A 23,913-nucleotide genomic window follows, 5' to 3' on the forward strand; every position below is an offset into this window, starting at 1 on the left:
TAGATTATCATAAATGAAGAGGTAAATGATGTAATGTGTGGCTTAAATAAAATGACATGTTTAATCTTTTTGCAACATCTTTTGGAAAGAATAATTTATATGAATTATAGCTTTAGTTTGTTCAGAAAAATCTAGATGAGTAGCACTTGTTTTAGAATTTCTGACATTAGTGTAAGACAGTCAAAACATAAATATATGATAAGAGTTTAGTTTCTAACCCAGGAAAGGAAAGAGAAGTAAAGTCTATGAGACTTTAAATTAACTTTTGCTCATGCAGAAATTCTTTAACAATAAAATTCTAAATTAGTAAGGAGGGATAAAAAGGAAAGAAAAATTTGCAAGAATACAAATTCATGTGGTGATAGGACACACACAAACATCACATCATCCTGGCATTCAGCACATCATCATAAATCCATGACATTTTGAACACCAGACATCAAGAATAACAATCATCATAAAATTTAATAGCCAGGCTGAGTGAGCTTGTTACTAATATTTTTTCTCTGTGTGTCTAAATATGCTAACAGGCTAAATAATGTATTTTCTTTAATATGTTTTTACTTTTACCTTCTTTGATATTGTTGATATGCTTTTTAAGAACAACTAAACAGTAGTTAATGTTACAATGCTTTTAATTTTCACTCATGTGTTCTAGAGATGTATTCTCGGCCTTATTTAGCTATAATGTTCTGTATCTTTAGAATATAACTTAAAACATTTTTCAGTGTTTTATTATACTTATTCTCTTGTATTTTGGACTCGAACATGACATGACTTTAGTGATTGTTGTTGTTGTTTAGTTGTTAAGTCATGTCTGACTCTTCATGACCCCATGGACCAGAGCACGCCAGGCCCTCCTGTCTTCCACTGCCTCCCGGAGTTTGATCAAATTCATGTTGGTTGCTTCGATGACACTGTCCAACCATCTCATCCTCTGTCATACCCCTCTCCTCTTGCCTGCACATTTCCCCAACATCAGGGTTTTTTCCAGGGAGTCTTCTCTTCTCACGAGATGGCCAAAGTATTGAAGCCTCAGCCTCAGGAGCTGTCCTTCCAGTGAGCACTCAGAGTTGATTTCCCTCAGAACGGATAGGTGTGATCTCCTTGCAGTCCAGGGGACTCTCAAGACTTGAGTGATACGTTAACTTAAGTTAAGCCTATACCTTAAGTTCAATTTGTATATATTTTTAAGTGTATGTGCCTACAGTTTTCTTCATAGCCGTAAGACTTTCTTCAATGACTTATTACATTTCAGAGTAATTTTATTCATATGAAACATAGAAGCTATATAGATAAAGAAAGTTTGTAAAAACAACAACAAGCAAATGTTTCTTGGAATTACTGCAACAATGAAAAGACTTCTACTTTAATACTCTTAATGAACACTGATATGATTGTGTGATTGTTTCATTCTGGGATTAACCCTTAATTGGGATAAATGCCAGCTGTGATGAACAAAAGCTTCTGATTTTTCTGTGGAGGCCTCTAGTTTTTGGGTCTGAGAGTGAGACATAGGCTCAAGTAAATAAGAGTACATAACTATAATTTAATCCTTTCCCGAAGCAAGGTATAGCATTTATTGGGAAAGACAGTATTTTTAAGAAGATGGAACCCCTATGTTATGCTGTTTGGTTAGTGGAGTAATAAATATGCATAATCTGATCAATAAACACAGTACAGAGATCAATGATCCTGGTGAGATGCAGTGTCACAGAATGGGAGGGGCCATGATTGTCATCTAGCCCAACTGCTGTTTAATAAATATAATCCATCGGTAGAGCACCTCCATCCAGTGTATGGCTGTTCCAGTTCCATTTTAAGACCTCCAAAAAAAGCTCACCACTCTTCTAGGCAATTCATTCCATAATAAAACATATCTAACCATGGGAAATGCTTATCCCAAAGTTTGACTGAATGTTTGTTGTTGTTACATGCTGCCATGCTGACTTATGGTTACCCTATAAATGAGTGATATCCAAAATTTCCTGTCCTCAATGGCCCTGCTCAGCTCCTGCTTCTGGCTTCCTCTAGGGAGTCGGTCCATCTTGTATTTGGTCTTTTTCTTTTCCTGTCACTTTCAACTTTTCCAAGCATTATTACTTTTCCAGTGACTCCTGCCAGCTCAGATTTTGCCCAAAGTAGAACAGCCTCAGTTACATAATTTTTGCCTATAGAGATAGTTCAAGCTTCATTTAATCTAGAATCCACCTGTTCATCTTTTTGGCAATCCAAGATACACGCAAAGCTCCCATCCAGCACCACATTTCAAACAAATTATTTTTCCCAGTCAGCTCTCCTTACTGTTCAGCTTTCATATCTATTCACATTAATTGAGAATACAAAAATGTGGATTAGAAATGGGCACGAACTGTGAAGATGGCAGTTCACTGTGATTTGTGGAAGTCCATGAACCACAAATCACAAATTTATGATTGTTTTCCCAAATGAACCACAAATTTGGAATTTTTGTTTTAGACAGCCCAGTGGGTGTCTAAAACAAAAACAACCCAGCTGCCTACCTGCCCCCACAACCTGCATACAGATTTAACAGATACAGGGATAAAATGCATCCTACTCTGACATCTTTGCCTATAGGGAAAGCATTCTGTATCTTGTTTACAATACAGGATAATAAAGTGCAGAGGCACACCTGTTTTTTTTTAGAACAATCCATAATATCTCATTATCCACATAGCCAAAGGCTTTGCTATAGTCTATAAAGCATAGACTGATCTTCTGAAGTTCTTTGGTGTGCTCTAGTAGTCAACAGATACTTGCAATATGATCTCGAGTGCCTCTTTCTTTTCGGAATTCTGCTCTGTATAAGGTCCAAGCCTTTCTTGCAAGACCTTGAATACCGCTTTGCTTGCAAGGGAAATTAAAGCAATGGTCCTATAGTTACTGCATTCCTTGACATCTTCTTTCTTGGGGACTAGAATATGTATTGAACATTGCCAGTCTGTGAGTCATTGTTTTGTTTTCCATATTTGTTGACTTATTCTTGTTAAGATTTTGACAGATTCACTCTCTTCATCTTGAAATAGTTCTATCAGTATTCGATCTACCCCTGGTGATTTATTTCTTCCTGGTGCTTTCAAAGCAGCCTTCCTATTACTTTCTAGAACTATAGGTTCTTTGTCATAGGATTCCTCTTCAAAGAGTCTGTCATTCTTTTATCTCTTCTGGATAGGTCTTCAGCCAACCTTCCCTTTATTTTATCCAGGTCAGATAGTGTGCCCCAGATAGGTCTTTCAGCATTTCTAATTTAGATTTAAAGTCCTCTTTCTGAAAAGATATACCTTGTTTCTCTCTCTTTTGTTTCTGTTTTTTTTTTCAACTGTAGCTGAAAAGCTCCATTCAGGATTTGACCTTACTACTTTCACCTTTTACATTTCCTTCTCACTTGTCACAATAACTTTAAGTGTTTCATTTGTCATTCATCAGGGTTTTTCCTTTCTTTTTACTACAGGAATTGTCTTTTTGTATTTTTCCCTTAAAACATCTCTGATTTCAGTCCACAGTTCTTCTGGTTCCAGGTCAATTGAGTTTAATAATGCCAAATATTTTTAAAGTGGATTTTGAATTCATAGGAAATGTTGTTTGAGATTGTATTTTGGCACTAAGAGTTCTTCCTCAATTTTACTCTAATGCTGGATATTAACAGTTCATGATCAGTACCACAATCCGCTCCTGGTCTTGTTTTTCCAGAGAATGCAGTTTCTCCATTTCCTTTTTCCTATTTCATAGTCTATTTGATTTCTATATTGACCACCTGGTGATGTTCATATGTATGGTTGTATCTTCGGTTGCTTGAGACATATATTTACAGTAAATAGATTGTTGGCTTAATTGAAATCTATGCTTGTTCTCCTGCTTTTTTTTCTAATCCCTAGGCCAGATTTTCCAACATTAGGTTCTGCTTTGTTTTCTACTTTTGCATTCCAGGGACCTATGATTGTCTTATTTTGGTGTGTGATCAATTTCCTCCAGCTTTCCATTTCATCTTCTTCAGCATCTGTAATTGAATGATGGTTATGTTGATGGATTTTCAGTCAGACCTTGTATTGTAACTGCTTTTGCTACATCTTGGCTCAGTATTAGAGCCTGGATGTTGCAGCATTTAATCTGGGACTTCAGCTGTGAACTTCTTGCCTTGGGTGAGCCTGCTAGGAGTCCAGGCTCTTAATGGAGTCTTGATAGCATTGCTTTTGGCTTCTCTGACACATTCAAACCCCCTCACCACATTTAAGATGTGCATCCAAGATGGAAACTGGAATCTACCCTCTGGTAAATTAATTCCTTTCCCTTCCTTATGATGGCTATCCAAGTATTTGAACAGCATTCTCAAATCCCTTCCACTACACTAAACATATCCAGTTCCTTCACCATTTTCTTATAAGATTTGTTTTCCAATTCTCTGCCCTTCTCTAATCCCATTCCAATTTATCCACATCCTTGTTAAAGCCAAAAAAAAAAAAAATTTTTTTGGACAGTATTCAAAGTGAGGCCAGATCTTCTTCTTAGATGTCACTAGCAACTACAGTGGTGCCTCAACTTACGAACATTCTGACTTACGACCATTTCAAGTTACAACCAGCTCCGGCCACAAAATTTTGCTTCGACTTGCGGCCGGAGCTTTCAGTTATGAACACAAAAAAGGCAGAAGAAAAAGGTGGGAAATTCAAATTGCTAACTGTTGGTGGCGAAGAGGCTGCTTCTTTGTAGCTCTTTTGCCCCAGTGGTTAGAGAGTGTGCAATCGGAGGAGGCTTGGGACTGCCTGGTAAGGTAAGGTACTGCTTTCTGCTTTTTAAAAACTGTTCTGGGTGGGTTTTGTAGCATGGTTTTGGGCTGGGGGGTTATGTTTCTGTGTTGTGATGGATCTTGGGGGGTTTGTTTTTCAGTATTTTTCCCATTTCCGGTATTGTCTTGGGGAGTTTGTTTGCTTTTTCGGTTTTTTGTTCCCCATTTCCGATGTGTCTTGCATGCTTTGCTTGCTTTCTGCTTTGCTTTTTCCCCATTTCTGATGTGTCTTGCATGCTTGGGGCTTGCTTCCCCTCCCTTCAGCCGGAACGGATTAATCACGTTTCTGATCGGACTTGCAGTGTTTCGTGTGTGGGTTTTTTGGTGATTTTTTTTCTTTGGCCAGAATTGATTAATTGCATTTCAGTGGGAAATGGTGCTTCAACTTATGACCATTTCGAGTTACGAACATCTTCTGGAATGGATTAAGTTCGTAAGTCGAGGCACCACTCTATACTAAATTTGCAATCTGACTAATACAGAATCAAGTGAAACTATGGTTCCAGTAACACTGCAGCATTTTTGTGGGTTTTTGTTTTGTTTTGCAGCAGCATAACATTGCAGATTCATATTCTGTTTGTGATCAACTGCTATATTATCAGTGATTGTATTAGATTCATCACGTCGGTAAGAACTGTTGGATAGCTCAGTGGTTGAATTATCTGGCTGATGACAGGTGCTGGACTCAATGATCCATAGGATTCATTCCAGCTCTGCAGCTCTAAGATGATTATGGTATATAATCACCAACACCTAGACATGAAATTATGAACTATTATTAATTGATTTGTTATGTGATGATAACCAGCTGAAAAATCTGGAGAAGGGACATAACAAAAAGGTTACTTTTCTCCTCTGGATTACACATCTCTCTCTTGACCTAATACTATCATTGAGGAAAATATTTTGGACATTAGCTGAAATCTTTTTGATTAATATAGCACGGTGCACTAGGGTAGACCCATTAAATCAGTGTGGATTTGGTGAGTCAATTCCTTCATAAATTCCTCTGATTCAATTCTATTCTAGTTGCAACGTACCACACTACAATAAGTTGCAAATAGAGTAGGCCCATTTGAATCAATGGAAGTTATGGAGACATTGACTGGTGAAATCCTCACAGACTTAATGGGCTTACTTTAGTGCAACTTACTACACTAAGAAACAGGATTTCAAACACTGTCTTATTATTGCCAAAGTATCCTGGATCCAACAAAACTTTTAACTTCCTTTTAACTGCTAAAGGTGCCTCGAACAGAGGCAGTCAACATTCCCTTGCAAGCAAACTGTCCAAAGACATATGGTGACAGTGGTTAGAGCTGAAGCCAGTGGTAGCCAGATATAGGGCCAAAAAATGGGCAGGTCACTCCTTTTTTCTCTGACTCCTCTCTCTAATATCCCACTCTCCTAGTGACCCATATTCCACTTGCTAGTGCAGTGATTCCCAATCTTCGGTCCCCAGAAGTTCTTAGACTAAAACTCCTTGAAGCCTTCACTATTAGCTGTGCTGGCCAGGATTTCTGGGAGTTGTAGTCCAAGAGCATCTGGGGACCTAAGATTGGGAATCACTGAGCTAGTGGATTGCTGGGAAAGAGACTTAAACTGGTCACCTTTTGCTCAAGCAGAAGATGAGGAGTGGATTTGCCCTTCCAAAGCAATGCCCTTCCCAAACTGAGCTTTCCCACCTAATCATAATTAAAATAAACACACCAGCTCCAAAGTTGCTGCATTCTTTTGGTCTTCTGGAACCATATCATGAAAACTTAGAACTAGTGAATCCAAGGACTCACTCCAAATGCCCCAGCCATACACCTGGAATGTCCTGGTTTGGGCCCCACTGTCATGGAGCACTGCACATAGTATAGTGATGGGGGAAGAACTTTCAATGTTCTCTCCCTTTTATTTCACTCTCATTTTAAGACTAAATATGCAGACAAAAGAGTGTGACAAAATAATGCATTTGATCCCCTTGTCTGAAGTAATGGTGCTGAAATAACACATAAATGCCAGTTATATAAATTACAACTTTAAGAACAGTTTGGAAATTCTGGGCACAACAAGCGAATTATTTTTTTTCTTACCCTGAACAATTCTGTTTATGCAGATAATTATGTAGAATGACACAAATGGCTGCATTTCTAAATTATTATTAGAGCTGAAATCCCTTCATATTTTAAAGCCTATGCCCATTGTCTTCAAACTCTATTATTTGATGACAAGAAACGAAAATTAGGGTTACACATTTACAATAACAGGCTGCAGAACACTTAACATTTCTTTCCTTGCAGCCCTTGTCCCTTTTGTCCATTTTTATTTCATCTGCCATTACTTTGTCAAGTAAGGTTGCCACTCTTACTCTTGGCCCTTAGCTTTGTCTTCAAGGAACACATAAAGTTATAAAGTATGGTGCAAAAATTGATACTGTACAGTAATTCGCTAAGAAGTTCTCCCTGTGTAGTTACCTCTCAAACATATTAGGGCACAGGTCCCCAACCCCCGGTCCGCGGCCCGGTGCCTGTCAATCGCCTGAGCCGGACTGGGCCGCTGAGACAGACCTCCCGCCCCCCCCAGCACGCAATCACCCCCGCACAGCCTGTTTGCGGCTGCACACGTGCTCCAGCATGCACGTTTGCACATACGCACGAGCATGCACATGCCCAGACAAGTGCCGTGCTGCCATCTGCACATGCGCACGAGCGTGCCCATGCAAGAGAGACAGCGCACTTGTTCACGCGTGCATGCAAGCGTGGGGGTGCCCTGCCTTTCCCAGCCAGTCCTCAGACCAAAAAAGGTTGGGCACAAATCTGTCAATACACCATCATCCTCACTGAACATTATTGGAATCTCTGAGCCACCAAACGAACACGGCAAATATCTACTGTCATTTTGAGTTCAAGGGATCTGAACTGAAAAAAATGTCAGGTGGGAATTCCACCTACATGTCACTATCAAGGAGGAAACCACAGGGAACCCAGGAGGAGGTCATCAGGATTGTCTCTTGTGCTAGATTCCTAGAACACCTTACAGGTCAGATTTCCCACCAGCCTGACCATCAAGGACATTTGATGGTAAGGAAAACTACCTGTTCTATTGCTCCATATTTATCTTGCCTCTTTTCAGTCTGACACAAGCTGAGACTGCTTTATCAGCAGAGCAGTTTGGATATTTCTTATCTTTTCATATATATACAACATTCAACTGAGTATATGCTTCACAAGCAAGCACACCCATGAGGAGGGACAGTGATTACTTATTTGTTCGACATGCAGCTTTTGGAGCATGTTCCAGCAAAGCTACTTCAACCTGCTTTGGGCTAGAAAAAACATTCTTATTAGTGAACATTATCTTCACAAAGTTCAGGATGCCTTCTTATTAGTATCATTACCTTCACTACAGTTACTGCAACTGGAAAGGCAAGTATTCCTGCTTTAAAGGCAGGTAGAGATTTTTCAAGGTCTTTACACAGGGAAGTCCTTACTCCACCATATCCTTTGTTTCTCCTCGAGCAAACAGCTGAACATTGCAGCTTGTTATTTTACAAAATGATTCAATAGTGTTGCAAGCTAATGTTACTCAACAATAACAAAGACTCAAAAAATCCAGATATATACATATGCATATGACACATACAGTAATGTTCAATGACATCTACAACCACATGTCAATGTTATTTCCAATGTCTTACAAACTACTACAGCACAACCTGGCTGGGAGTTCCATTTTATCACTAAATAAGGACTGTTGCAACTAACAGCAAGGGCCCTATATATCGGCTAAGTTTTAGAAATGTACACAGCATGATGACAAACAGAGAAATATCACCCTTACTGTGTTAAACTTCAGCAATGTCTGTGTAGCAACTCAGTTTACACCAGGGGCCATGAACAGATAGAACGAACGCTCTTTGTAAAAAAATTCTCAGCTGCTTGTCCAGATATCTGTGCATCAGTCAGACTGGAAGCTATTCCAGCTTACAGCAGTGTGAAACTCCCACTGGGTCTGCACAGTACTGCTAGGATGCAGCCATAAAACAACCTGTTTAACAGTGGCATAGACCTTGCCAAAGCGCTGAGGCCTGGTTCCCACAAGCACTGCTGCTAGCAAAAAGGAGAAAGAGAAAAAGCTTCAAAGCACAGATTTTTCCCTCTTTCCTTCCCAGGACCACCAGTGTTTCAGCTGGCAGTAGTAGCTGCTGGCGGTGGCAGCAGAGGCAGGAGGAGCAGCAGGAACAGCAGCTAATAACTGCTGCCCCTCCAAACCCAGCTCCTATAAAACATCTGCTTGCCTCGACCCCCTGGCTCCATTTTATTTAGAACTCTCTAAAAGAAAAGAATGGGTCTCACATTCTCTAAACAAATAATATTTCATAAAAACAGGATATAAACATTTTAAAACTACATCACAAATGAGAGAATCAGCAGCCATTTCAGAATCAGCCAGAAACCAAATCATTTCACATGCTCCAGTGAGCTTTGAGCTTCTGTTTTTCAGACAGAAGCACTCCATGACAAACATCCAGCCACTCTTAAAACATAGGGCAATTTCAAAGGGACTTTGTTATTCCTAAACTTTTATTAAGCTTCTGTTGTATCTCAAGTGGCTCTAGCTCTACTACCATAATTCCTTGGCTTTTCCTTGCAAAACAATGTCATTATTGACTACAGGTATCTTTAGCTAGCTGTTATGAAGAATAGCTGTGTATAAGATTAATCTTCACTAAATATTCAGCTGTCAAATACACAGAGTCTCTCAACATAGCTCTGTTCTCCATTTCTATCCTCAATGTGGAAACTCACAGGGACAATTTTACTCTGGGGAGTGGTTTCCGATATATCTGCATTTATGGACACCTGGCCAAGATGTGAAGCCTACACAACTAGGCCTACAAACCTAAAGAGATTTTCATTTTACCTTATTCTGGACCATGTTGCACATGACATTATTGAACCCTTCAACAAAGCACAGCTGAATTTATTTATTTATTATTTATTTATTTATTTATTTATTGGACTTATATACCGCCCCATAGCACTACAAGCACTCTCCGGGCGGTTTACAATTTTTAATTATACAGGCTACACATTGCCCCCCCCAGCAAGCTGGGTACTCATTTTACCGACCTCGGAAGGATGGAAGGCTGAGTCAACCTTGAGCCGGCTACCTGGGATTTGAACCCCAGGTCGTGAGCACAGTTTTAGCTGCAGTACAGCGTTTTAACCACTGCGCCACGAGGCTCTTAGTATCTGATCTCATGCTATCATCAACTAAAATTTGTCCCATGTTGATCATCTTTATCTGCAGTCATTTATTCCCAAAACATGTCTTTTACAGTTATCAGCAAGTTGGGTATAAATGACAATTTGACAGGAAGGTAACAGCAAACTAATTTGGAAATTCTGGACAATTTCAGAGGAACGAACTTATCATAGCAGCCTTGCTATTAGGTAACACAATGATCTCGTTGTACAGGTTTACACACATGGATCCTAACTACTATACACCATGTTTCCCTGAAAATAAGACAGGTTCTTATATTAATTTTTGCTCTAAAAAACACATTAGGACTTATTTCCAGGGGATGTTTTATTTTTATTTTTCATGTACAACAATCTACATTTGTTCATATTTATATTCATCTACATTTATTAATACACTCATGTCATCTTCTTCTGGCTGATGCACAATGGTGGAGGGTGAGGTTTCACTGAACTGGGGCTTATTTTGGGGACAGGGCTTATATTACGAGCATCCTGAAAAATCATACTAGGGCTTATTTTCAGGTTAGGTCTTATTTTCGGGGAAACAGGTAGTAGAAATCAAACAGCACTTAGAACAGATCACGCGATTACCTCCAAAGTTTCAACATTTATTTATTTAATTTATTTAAACCCTGTCTTTCTCCTTTAAAAGGACCCAAGGTGGCTTACAACATTGAAAGACAATATTTAAAGCTGAAAACAGTGATTATACATTAGTTCTGAAGCATTAGAAACCATGACCTAAATCCTCTTCCCAGTCCCAACTACAGTATATCCAATTAGTCAATGGGATTTACATTCAGTTGCTGACTTGACATTTAGCAATGGTTTCAGTGGGTCTACTATAGGTGGAACTTGGCTGGGGAATTCACAGCAAGTGAAGCATGAGCTACCAATTCATATATGACATTTTCCCTAGGAAATGTATACATGCAGACAATGCTACTACTGCAAATAGACATCATTAGAAAGTGCCTCCTTCTGCCTAGGTTTGTATGAAAAGACATATTCCAAATAAATAGTGCTCCCCACACTGGTTTGTTCTGATATCCTACTTCAGCTCCCACTTCTAGCTTGGTTTATTGCTAAAACCAACAAGCTATGCACAATTTACATGTCACAAGAACAGAGAAATGGGAAGAATCCTGGATTATCCAGTACAAGCAACATATTGAAGCACGCTGCCCAGTGGCATCTGCCTGCCATGGAAACAAAGAGAATATGTTTCATTGTTACTTCTCTACTATCCTTCACATTTTTTTTCTTTTCAAATACAGTATTGCCTTTTCAAAAGAATTAAATGCCCTTCTCCCCACCAAGTTTTAAAATCAGATCTCATTTTTCAAGATAATTCAATTCTTCTTTGCTGATTTCATTTTCTGACCCTATTAGATGCAGTTTTTACTCAAGAAACAGGGTCACCGTTCTCAAATAGTTTACTAGATTGATTCTCTTTCAACCTGCCAATGTCCCAGCATTTCACCAAACATTGCACTAAACAATTTAGCCTATTTTAATTTATTTATTTATTTATTTATTTATTTATTGGACTTATATACCGCCCCATAGCGCTACAAGCACTCTCCGGGCGGTTTACAATTTTAATTATACAGGCTACACATTGCCCCCCCAGCAAGCTGGGTACTCATTTTACCGACCTCGGAAGGATGGAAGGCTGAGTCAACCTTGAGCCGGCTACCTGGGATTTGAACCCCAGGTCATGAGCACAGTTTTAGCTGCAGTACAGCGTTTTAACCACTGCGCCACGAGGCTCTTAAAATAGAAATCTCTTTATATTAACTAACCGTGTAAGCTATACCGGATGGTAAAGGTTTATTTAAAAGAAGACGTATCGTTCTACTAACCAAAGCTAGCTGTATTTTTAGTTGAAGTATACAAAAGCACAGGTAAAGGCTATCCTATGAAGGGTATGTGGAAATTGTTCAACAATTATTACAGTTATTTAGCTTGTTAAATAATTTAAAAATTGAATTATGTTTTGCTAAACTTAAAATTAATTTCCAAATGTCAAACAGCTTCTCAATCATCCCATTGTCTTCATGCACACTGATCATATTCAGTGCTATTAGCATATTTTGTTTGTGTGTCTATAAGTAAAAAACAAAGAGTTACTTTCTTCTTTACAAAAAAGATAAAATTAAAGAAAGGGCCCAGAAGTATCAGGAGCCAAGCCTTTTCAGTATGCATATACACTCTCACTGCTATGACTCTGCTAGAGCTTTTCTCAAGAATGACACTGAAGCACGCAAGTTGAGTAACATACCGTATTTTTCCATGTATAAGACAATACTTTTGTCTAAAATCTTTAGGACAAAATTTGAGGGTTGTCTTCTACACAGAGGTAAGGGGGGAGGGATCAAAGTGCTTTGATCCCTGCTTTCCCCCTCTACTTTTTTTGGAGAAAGTAGAGGGGAAAAGCACTTCCTTGCAAGGAAAATGCCTTTCCCCTCCACTTTCTTCACAAGAAAGTGACACCTGCTTTCCCCCTCCACTTTCTTGCGAAGAAAGAAATTTTGGGTTAGAAATGGGGGGTGTCTTATACATGGGGGCATCTTATACACAGATAAATACAGTAATTCAAACTTACAGTTCAATGTCACAATGACAGAGGCAGCTTAACCAAATGATTTCCCCCCTCTCTAATATTTCAGTAGCATGTTATAAATACGCTTTAAGAATACCCTTTGTTATGTCTGTTGCCGCCTTTTAACACTTCTCTTGCAAATCGATATATATTCTAGCAAAGCCTTCTATGGAGAAAGATGTATGGGCAAGCGATATATTGCCCTATATACTGAAAACTGCCACTATGTTGCAATATCACGTTTAAAATTAAAACTGTTAGCAACACCACGGCCTGCTATGAATTTGCCCTTTACCTACCCATCACCTATAACTCTGCCAGTACACAATTAAACCTGGATTGCTAAGGTAATATCACAGTTTCACTGCTAAGCAAATTGAAACTACATCCATTGATAACACATCAATCACTAGGGTTTTAACATATCCTATTTCAGAGGCTGACAGTATAAATCTTGTCCTGGAACAGAGAGTTGCCAAGTGATGCTTTAACAAAATGCTTCCAGGCTCAGGCATTATACAAAGGCATTCCAACACTCCTCTATATAATTTCATTTCACTTTTCCAGATACAAGGTTGCCTTGTTTTCTGTAGAGGGCTGGTCATTAATGAGATTGTGCATTTCAAAGGATATTCTGCTTTCAGGACATGTTAGCAACTAGCGTGTTTGGGGCCTTCCTATATCTTCGATGCATTCCATTACACAAGGCAGAAAGTCTCTGCTGAATACTTCCAATGCTATTCTATGCATGTTTAGATGGAAGCAAATTCCACTGTGTCTTGTGGATAAATTAGGAACGCACAGTCTAAGGGTTTAATGCTGTCTTTAGTTTAATTTCTGCTGATATTGGTGACTGTAGTTAATTGTAGAGTGTTCAGTTTGGGAGGGTTGATTTTCTTATATTTATTGTTAACTGCCCAGTGTAGTGCATATCACTGTCAAGCAGTAAGCAAGTAAATAAAAAATAAATAAATGTTTCTGATGAATCAGCCCAGTTGAACACATTAGGGCTTCTATAGGGTTGTTTTATTTATTTATTTATTTATTTATTTATTTATTTATTTATTTATTTATTTATTTATTTATTTGTTTGTTTGTTTGTTTGTTTGTTTATTTATTTATTTATTTATTTATTTATTTATTTATTTATTTATTTATTTATTTATTTATTTATTTATTTATTTGGTGACTAGAGCTGACAGCAGTTCTGCCCGCTGCTATGACTATGAAGAGTGCTCTTCTAACCATATCTCAACACTATTTGCAAGCAAATGCTGAATCTCCTGATTGCCACAAGAAACCCTTCCTGCTTCCAACTGAAGAACAATTGAAGTGTATAGATAAATCCAACACACTTTCATATAATTTTACGTCACCTTTTCAGATATAATAATTGTTGCCTTTCTTTCTGTTAGAGGGATGGTCATTTATGAAATAGTCTTTGAGCTGTGCAATTCAAATAACACCCTTTTTTAGAACATATTATTAGCCAGGGTGTTTTGGACTATAAGCACATCAAATTTCAGTTAGGTGGTGAATGACTTCTGAGCAATTCTGTAATGTTTTAGTAGGTTGTGTGTAGAAATTCTATTTGCAGTTATTTCAAACAAGATTAATATTGGAATGTAAAGTACTAGTTATAATATTTTGACCTTGACAGACAGCCTTACTGTAATTACGCTGGCTCAATTTAATTTAAATTTTAAGGCTGAAGTCATGCCCACACTTACTTGGGAGTAGATTCTATTGAAGTCAGTGGGATTAATTTCTGAGTAAACATGGCACAGTGTCAGGTTTTCTTAGTGTAAAACTACATATTACTTTTACTACTGTTTATTATAATGTAGTTAATAACCTAATCTACTTAAGTATGCATACACACCCATTTAATACCAGGTGTGTGTGATTTACATCAGAACATCACAAAGTGGGGGAGGGGAGTCTCACCCCTTCCTCTTTTTTTCCATGCAGTCTTAACTAAAAATAGCTCCTATTTACAATTTGCCTTTGGAAGAAGTTTGAATTAAAACCCCAGAGGCAGTTGCTAACCACAGATAAACTAATGTCTAGTTTGTCCCCACAGGTAACAGCAGGGCTGAGAATCTGCTCATATGCAACTCTATTTCACCTACTTGCCCAACAAAGTGTATAGACCTCAATCTCTGTATTCTAAAATGGGAGTTTATGATAAAAAAAATTAAGTACAACTTGCTGAACTAAATCCTGTTGCCAATGTATGCTTCCATAAGGGAAACCACATAAGTCATAGAGGCATGGGCACATGCACAACCACAGAAGGAGGTACAATATGCACCCAGGAATGTAAACAGCACCTCATTTGTGGGAATATCACTCATTAATGTGCAGCAGTTTATCACCAAGACATATGAAGTTTCTCTTACACCAGCATAAACCAGCAATAGGATTCCATGTAGGGTCATCACAGTATATTGCAGAGAGTACAAAAGCTAACTCTACCATTTACTGTTGGCAAACCTTACAACAAAAGCAACAATGAGGTAAATCATGAACGCTTACAATCTGCCCATACTTTCTACAGAATTTTTAATAATTGTAATATTTGATTTTCTAAAAATGTTTAAATATTTTCATCAATATGAGAAATACACAGATACAGAAAATGCAGTTCCTTACCTGTACTAAATTCCATCCTATTAGGGATTCAGCAATGATGGATGTTACAGTTGTACATACTCCACCAAAAACCATTAAGTGTGTAGGTCCATATTTTATTGCATCGTAGAAGGCTTTAAGTCCCTTTGCATTATCACACTGGGGAGGGGAAAAAAGCAAAAACAACATTTCATCATTAAAAACAATTATTAGTTCAGAGAGTTGTTTTGCTACACCTAACATTGATAACGCTTCTCCACCCACCCCCCAAAAAAACACTTTGATAGCAAACGTGAAACAAGTCCTATGATTGTTAGGAATGTTTTTTCTTGGCTTGAAACTAAAATCCCTTAAAATTATGTACAGCTAAGCTAAGCCACCTAGAGTGGTCGAAATGACTAGATAGGCAGGGTATAAATACAATTAATAATAATAATAATAATAATAATAATAATAATAATAATAATAATAATAATAATAATAATAATAATAATAATAATAATAATAATAATAATAATAATAATAATAATAATAATAATAATAATAATAATAATAATAATAATAATAAAAACTCCCAAACAAACCACACCAGAACACAGAGTGCTACTCCTGTCCTCTGAAGATGCTGGTCACAGAGACTGATAAAACATTAGGAAGAACAACCTTCAGTACACAGCCAAAGAGCCCAAAAAACCCACAACAACCATGATATTAGCTCTGATTAATATCATTTTATAAGAACATTCCAGTCAGAATATTGTTCTAATGGATCTGCTATTGTATCACCATTTGGATGTTTATATAACTACTAGAACAGTGCATTTGAACTTCAAATTGCCATATGCATACCCCCAAAGCAGCTAACAAATGTAATAAAGCAGAGCAGAATGCCTCCTAACATTTTTATGCTGGTGGTGCCTGATGGATGGGTAAAACTGACATCAACCATTTCTGTTCTGGTAATCTCCAGGTTAGACTACTGCAATGGTTTCTACATGAAACTATTTTTGAAGACAGTTTAGCAATAGACACTGTTACAAAATGTAGCAGGCAGACTGATAGATGGGGTCAAAAGGTAGAAACATACATTGTATCATATGAGCCCTCTAGTACAGTGGGGTCTCTACTTAAGAACGTCTCTACTTAAGAACAATCCAACTTAAGAACAGCTCCATTTGCTAAATTTTGCTTCTACTTGAGAACAGAAATCCAAGATAATAACAGGAAAAAAAACCTTTCCTGCTCTTTTTTTAAGGTCATCTTAGGTTAAAAAAATTTCTCCCCCTAGTGGTAGAGTACGTATTAACCAGCTTTGCATTAGTTCCTATGGGAACTAATGCTTCAATGTACGAACGCACCTCTACATAACAAAAAAAACAGCCAGAACGGATTAATTGGTTTTCAGTCCATTCCTATGGGAAATTTTGCTTCAACTTAAGAACGTTTCAACTTAACAACACCATTCCAAAATGGATTAAGTTCTTAAGTAGAGGTTCCACTGTAGTTTCTATGGACGGAAAAGAGCAGATACGGATTAAATGGTTTTCAATGCATTCCTATGGGAAATGCAGATTCAACATAAGAACTTTTCAACTTGAGAACCACCTTCCAATACGGATTAAGTTCTTAAGTAGAGACCCCACTGTATTGATTCTCAGTACATATTTCAGGTTGATAGTTTTAACATGTTCAGTCATATATATCTCAGAATTCAGTACCTGATGGTGCCACACTCCCACTGTGAACCTACTCATACTTTGAGATCATAATCTCAGCGCTCCTTTGAATACCATCTCAATGAAGAACTTGAACAATGCTGAGAAGGACCTGGTAACGGCCCCTAAGAGGGCCTTTACAGTGCTGTACCCTCCCCAACTATGGAATTCGTTATCTGGTGAGACACATAGTTGATCCCAGTATATCTGTTAGTATATCAAACAGGTTGTTTTAATGCCTAACATTTATTTGTTCCTTTGTTCATCAAACGTATTTATTTGCTTTTCCTCATAAAAATGACCCCCAAAAGGACACAGAATTACTTCTACATATTAGGCCCAAGGTTGTAGTAAGAGATCATTTTATATTGACTAAAGCCCTAAAGGAACACAATAGCGCATTCACTGGAGTGAGCTGCATAAAACCCTAAGAAAATGATATATTGGTAGCTACAGAGTCAGGTGAAGCCTAGATCCAGTAACACAATGAGGAGTCATGCACGTCCTTCAAAAAGGACAGCTTCTTCGCCTCAGCACAGGGTAACTACAGATGGAGACTTAAATCAAAGAAAGTAGAAGCACACCCTGCCTGGAGATGAATTCTCCACCAGAGTCATCACCAGAACAGAACACTTGCAAAAGAGCCCTTTAACACTCCTCTTTCTGCCCTCCCTCTCCATTTATCTTCGGGGAGGCCAGCTGGCCAGGGAGATCAGATGTTTCATATTCAGCAATTACACTAATGCTTCTGCTTAAGCCATATCCATTCACAGAAAGGGAACAATATGAATCTGTCAGATCCTTCAGATTAAATAGTCAAATATACAGGAACTTTTATTTGAATTTAAAACAAAGCCTTTCTCACATTAGATACTGTGACAACCATATTAGCAAGTTCAAAGCAGACACATTAGCAAAGAAAATAGTGTTTCTCATATCACTTCTGAAAGTGTTTGATGTCTATTAACACATATTTGCATCTTGCCCTTTTTAATTAAGCTAATATTATGGCTATCTTTACCAATAGCTTAGAGTAGTTCTTTCAAAACGCATAGCAAATATCTCCTTGAGAAAACAACAAAAAAGGGAAATTATCTTATTTATTCCTCATATTTCTGTATTCTAGTGCAGCTATAACATAAAGCATTCTTAAGAACGCTTAAGGAATCAGAAATGTGGCCCTGGACTGCATGCTATCTGCGATTCCTACCACTTCAATAATGAGTGCTGAGATATCCTTGGAATCAGTGCCTCCGTAGATCCCTTTCAATATAGGTATATAGGAAACTAATATACCGTATATCGGCCACATAGTGATAATTGACTGAGACGAAGAGTGTGGGTTCAAACCAACAGAGTCATTGATGGATCAGCCATTAATTTATGATGCATCTAAAACTGTGGAGGCTGGTGACTTTGACTCCCTGGGAGCAGTGAATTCAATCTGGGTATTAGTCTATACTTTATTTATTTATTTATTTATTTATTTATTTATTTATTTATTTGTTTGTTTGTTTGTTTGTTTGTTTATTTATTTATTTATTTATTTATTTATTTATTTATTTATTTATTTTTATATCCCGCCTATCTGGTCAATCATGACCACTCTAGGCAGCTTACAACATGAATAAAATACACATAAAATATTCAGATAAATATAAAATTATTACATAGTGAACAATAAACAAAATCCAACAAGATGGAAAACAAACAGTAGGAAAGGAGAGGGAAGGAGAATATCAGGAATTGACCGGAGGGAAGGCCTGCCGAAACATCCATATTTTGAGTTGATTTTTAAAGATACCCAGCGAGGGAGCCACACGAATCTCCAGAGGTAGGTTGTTCCAGAGGCGAGGAGCCACCGCCAAGAAGGCCTGGTTTCTTGTTTTTTCCTTCCAGGCCTCCCTCGGCGTCAGGCTCCTCAGCCTCACCTCCTGACTCAGTTGAGTGATACGGGTAGTTCTTGGTGGGAGTAGCCGTTCCGCCAAGTATCGAGGCCCTAAACCGTTTAGGGCTTTGTACGTAAGCATCAACACTTTGAAGTTGATGCAGAACTGAATGGGCAGCCAATGCAGTGCGGCCAGAGTGGGTGAGATGTGTTGGTATTTTTTCACTCCACTAAGTAGTCTGGCCGCTGCATTCTGCACCACCTGGAGTTTCCGCAACAGCCTCAAAGGCAGCCCCACGTACAGCGCATTACAGTGGTCTAATCTTGAGATTACGAGCACATGCACCAAGGTAGTGAGCGCCCCAACATCGAGATAGGACCTCAGCTGGGCTATCCGCCGAAGGTGAAAAAGGCGGTACAGACCACCAATGCCACCTGAGTTTCCATAGTGAGCGCCGGGTCCAGATGGATCCCCAAGCTACGGACTCCATCCTTGGCGGCAACAGTCAGGCCCCCAAAAGAGAGGGAGTTTCCCAGGCCCCCAACTGTGGGGGCACCCACCTTCAGTACCTCCGTCTTGTCCGGGTTCAGCCTCAGCCCGTTTTCCTGCATCCACTGCAGTACAGTCCCCATGCAGCACTGAAGGGACAGAACGGCATCTCCTGCAGTTGGTGAAAAGGAGATGTAGAGCTGAGTGTCACCAGCATACTGATGACACGATGCTCCACACCCCCTGATGACCCCGCCCAGCGGTCTCATGTTAAACAGCATTGGGGAGATAATCGACCCCTGTGGAACCCCACAATTGAGACTCCACAGGGCTGAAACACTCTCCCCAAGCTGTACTCTCTGGGGGCGGTCCTCCAAGAAGGAACGGAGCCAGGCCAGCACCAGGCCACCAATTCCCAGCTCAGAGAGCCTCCCCAGGAGGATACCGTGGTCAATGGTATCAAAGGCCGCTGAGATGTTGAGGAGGACCAGCAGAGACACTTTGCCCCTGTCAGCCTTCCTCAAAAGGTCATCACACAGGGCTACCAATGCCGTTTCTGCACCATGGCGCAGCCTGAAGCCCGACTGAAATGGATCCAGGGCATCCATTTCATCCAAGTGCGCCTGGAGCTGGTCGGCCACCACCCTCGACCACTTTGCTTAAGAAAGAAGCATTGGTGACGGGCCTATAATTGCCAATTTCATCCGCCACCAAACTGGGTTTCTTCCTAATGGGCCTAATGAGTGTCTCCTTGAGGGCAGATGGAAACCTGCCCCCAAGGAAAGACCCATTGATTATGACAGTGGCCCATTCAGTTGTTGTAGGCCTGGCTGCTTTGATTAGCCAGGCCGGGCAAGGGTCAAGGGGGGAGGTGGTGGCGGCAGCGATCAAGCACCTTGGCCACAAAATCAGGCGTGACAGGCTGAAAGGAGTCAAGGGTTACCGGGCAAGACGGAGCGCTGGACATCTCTGCTCGACTCACTGTGTTCAAAAAAGGAGAGAAGTCCCAGCAGATGGCCTCCACTTTAGATTTTAAAAATGCTGTAAATTGGTCCGGTGAAAAACTAGGGGGAGGCCCATCACTCAGACCAATTCCGGATAGGTCGCGTACTATACGGAATAGTTCCACTGCTGGTTGGGCGCTTCACTGATCCGGTTAGCGAAGTATGCTCGACTGGCAACCTTTACCTTAGCCAGGTAAAGGTTAGTAGCGACCTTGACAGCTATCCAATTATAATCCGTCAGGTTCTTTCTCCACTTGCACTCTAGTCATCTCCTAAACTGCTTCAACACCCGGAGATCTTGGTTAAACCAGGGCGCCGGGTGGGCTCTGCGTTGGAGAGGGCGTTTAGGTGCGATCGTGTCTACAGCCCTAGCCGCAGCAGCAAACCAGTCGTCAACCAGAGCCTCAACAGGAGTGCCAGCCAGGTCAGCCATAACACCTCTCATGGAGCTGTTGAAGATCCTGAACCTATTTTTGAGGATAGTTTGGACATCTTGACTCCTGTAAATTTTGGACCGAAACTCTGAGAGGATTAACTGTCCCTGTGAAAATGAAAGGCACAAGCCCCCACTACTTCAGATTCCTGAAAAAAAATAGCGGTCTTAATTCACATCTCTATTATCTTGTTCTTCATTCAATGTCCCTCACGCTCCTACAACTTCTTGACAGAGATCGCACAATAGCGTCAAAGGCAAGCCTCCATGATTTGGCCCTTCATATATTGACTATCCATTAGAAGGCCCACTTTGCTACTGAAGTTCTCAGGTAAGCTTTTGCCACCTGTGGAAGCAACATTTTCTTTGCCAGAATTCTCCCATATTTCGCACTGTGCTACCACTTTCTGTAGTTTTAAGATAGGTCTCATTTTATTTATTTATTTTATTTATTAAATTTATACCTCACCCATCTAGACACATGTCTACTCTGGGCAGCTAACAATGTCATTATCTCAACATCTGTTGTTTGATACATGGCTTAACTGGTTCTGGAAAGGCTCTGTTTCTTCCCAGTTCATGGAAGGGGGAAGCTTAGTATATCAGTTTTGATTATGCAAAACAAAAAAAAATCCAGTTCACAATTAGGCTCAAGAAATACAGTGGTACCTCGACTTGAGAACGCCCCTACATAAGAACAATTCGAGTTAAGAATGGCTCCATTCGCAAAAAGTTGCTTCGGATTGAGAACAGAGCCTCAACTTAAGAACCCCCCCCAAAAAAATCCTTTCCTGCCCCTTTTTTGACCTAAGTTCACCTTAAGTCAAAAGAAGAAGAAAAATTTGCCCCCTAATGGTAGATACGGATTAACCAGCTTTGCATTAGTTCCTACGGGAACTAATGCTTCAAATTAAGAACAGCGCCTCGACTTAAGAAGGAAAAACAGCAGATATAGATTAAATGGTTTTCAATGCATTCCTATGGGAAATGGTGCTTCGACTTAAGAATGTTTCGACTTAAGAGCGCAGTCCCAATACGAATTAAGTTCTTAAGTCAAGGTACCACTGTAGTGTTTCTCCTATACATCTTTTAAATACGACTCCAATTTCATGCTTTCAGTTCTATCTCATTCTGTTTCTGTATTTTCAGCCATAAAATAATGATAAGAGAAAATTCTAACTATTACCAAAGAACACCAAAAGAAAAAACATGTGACCATTCTTCATAGGGGACCTTGTCAAGCATGAGAAAATCAGTCTTGTACCTTTACTCCACCTACATTACAAAAAAATTAAGGACATTATAAAAATCAGAAACCTAGTCTGTAAATTAGCATAATTAAGCATAGCTTATTAAGCATAGCTTAATCCTGCAGTGTTTTACAGCCACAGTAGGTTATTTAGAATGTTGTAGAAATCATTGCAAGCGGTGCCTCAAAGCAATTGCTCTGGCCTAGTTTCTCTGAAGCAGAAATGGCTAAATTACTCCCCCCAAGAAGTTTTTATCTTTCTTCCAGTAGCCACACCATTTTAGATAAGAGTTTATTTAATCTTCACATTCAAAAACACTTTGTTCTCAATTAGAGCTACTGATCTACTATTGTACAATGAAACTATACAGATATCACATTTAAACTGAGAATAACACATGAAGTCTTATTTTTAAAAAGATGAGTCATTATTTAAGAAAAACAATGCCCTGCCATTGTAGCCCTAAAACAGGTAAATATTCAGTACTCTTCACCTGATGTCTTACATTTGGCAGTTTACAAAGCACCTTCAGTTGCTGAACTTTTAGAAAAGATTCAAATGGGTTACAACAATTACGGATAAACTTTTTTAATTTTACCAGTGTTTCTGTATCGTACTGAAACTTTTTCCTGCAGAGGTAGTGAGAATTTCCCAGTTCCGTCTTAGCTAATATTTTGGGGTTTTCAAAATAGGTAAGCAATTGATATGCAGGATACTCAATGTGGTGTAGTGGACAGACAAGGACTCAAGAGGCCTGGGTTCAAATCTGTACTCAGCCATGGAAATTAACTGGGGCTGTGGAAGTCTAACAGCAACAGCAACAGCAACAGCAACAGCAACAGCAACAGCAACAGCAACAGCAACAACAACAACAACAACAACAACAATAATAATAATAATAATAATAATAATAATAATAATAATAATAATAATAATAATAATAATAATAATAATCCCAAAGCCCCATTGTAATATTATTATTATTCCATTGTAATTGGGGCTTTGAGAACAATATCAAGAAATTTCACACAGTATTATAAGCAGCTGCAGTTCTCAGAGACAACACCATCAGAGCTACAAAAAAACAGCAATATTAGGAACAGCATACAGTACATAATGCACCAATATTAAACAGATGCTTAGGTTTTTGGTTAAAACTTGTACATGTTATATAATACCAGTCACTGTTTCTACAATTTTGATTGATTGTGCCTATTTTTTTTTTAATAATAATAAATATATGGGAACATCAGGTAGAGAAGATGTCGGAAAAATACAAAGTCAAGATCTTGTTGATTTGATCCAGACTTATGGCAACCCTTGCCAGGGTTTCTAGGTAAAGAATACTGTACATAGAAGTGGTTTACCATTCCCTTTTTCTGGGGGCACCTCAGGATTGTGCAGCTTGCTCATGGCTACACAATCCTGAGGTGCCCCCAGAAAAAGGGAATGGTAAACCACTTCTATGTATTCTTTACCTAGAAACTCTGGCAAGGGTTGCCATAAGTCTGTATCAAATCAACAAGGTCTTGACTTTGTATTTTTCCGACACCTTCTCTACCTGATGTGTAAATACAGGTGAGCTCTTTTACCAAAAGACACAGTGGGAAATCAAACTCACATACAGTATCCCTAAACCACTGGGTCTAGGGAAAGAAGATTTAGCACCATGGCCATCTCCGAGTGTCTCCGAGTGTACTGAGACATTTCAACCAAGCTGGTGTGGCCTTTGTAATCCAGAAATATTAGCACTAGCAGTATTCCTCTGGAGCCCGCTAAATTTGATTTTTTTTCCTGTTTATGTGTTAAACTTTGATTATTTTATTGTGATA

At 39.0% G+C, this 23,913-nt stretch overlaps 1 protein-coding gene across 1 annotated transcript in view; it reads right to left on the bottom strand.

The window, feature by feature from the left end:
• The window catches only part of GABBR2 (gamma-aminobutyric acid type B receptor subunit 2), a 439,280-nt gene that overhangs the window by 379,886 nt on the left and 35,481 nt on the right, over positions 1 to 23,913 (bottom strand). Inside the window, exon 2 of the mRNA XM_072998474.2 lies at positions 15,323 to 15,460. Coding sequence (XP_072854575.2) covers positions 15,323 to 15,460 — 138 coding nt within the window. The remainder of the gene's footprint in view (positions 1 to 15,322; positions 15,461 to 23,913) is intronic.

This window comes from Pogona vitticeps, chromosome 4, assembly GCF_051106095.1.
Source record: "Pogona vitticeps strain Pit_001003342236 chromosome 4, PviZW2.1, whole genome shotgun sequence".
Classification (NCBI taxonomy): domain Eukaryota; kingdom Metazoa; phylum Chordata; class Lepidosauria; order Squamata; family Agamidae; genus Pogona; species Pogona vitticeps.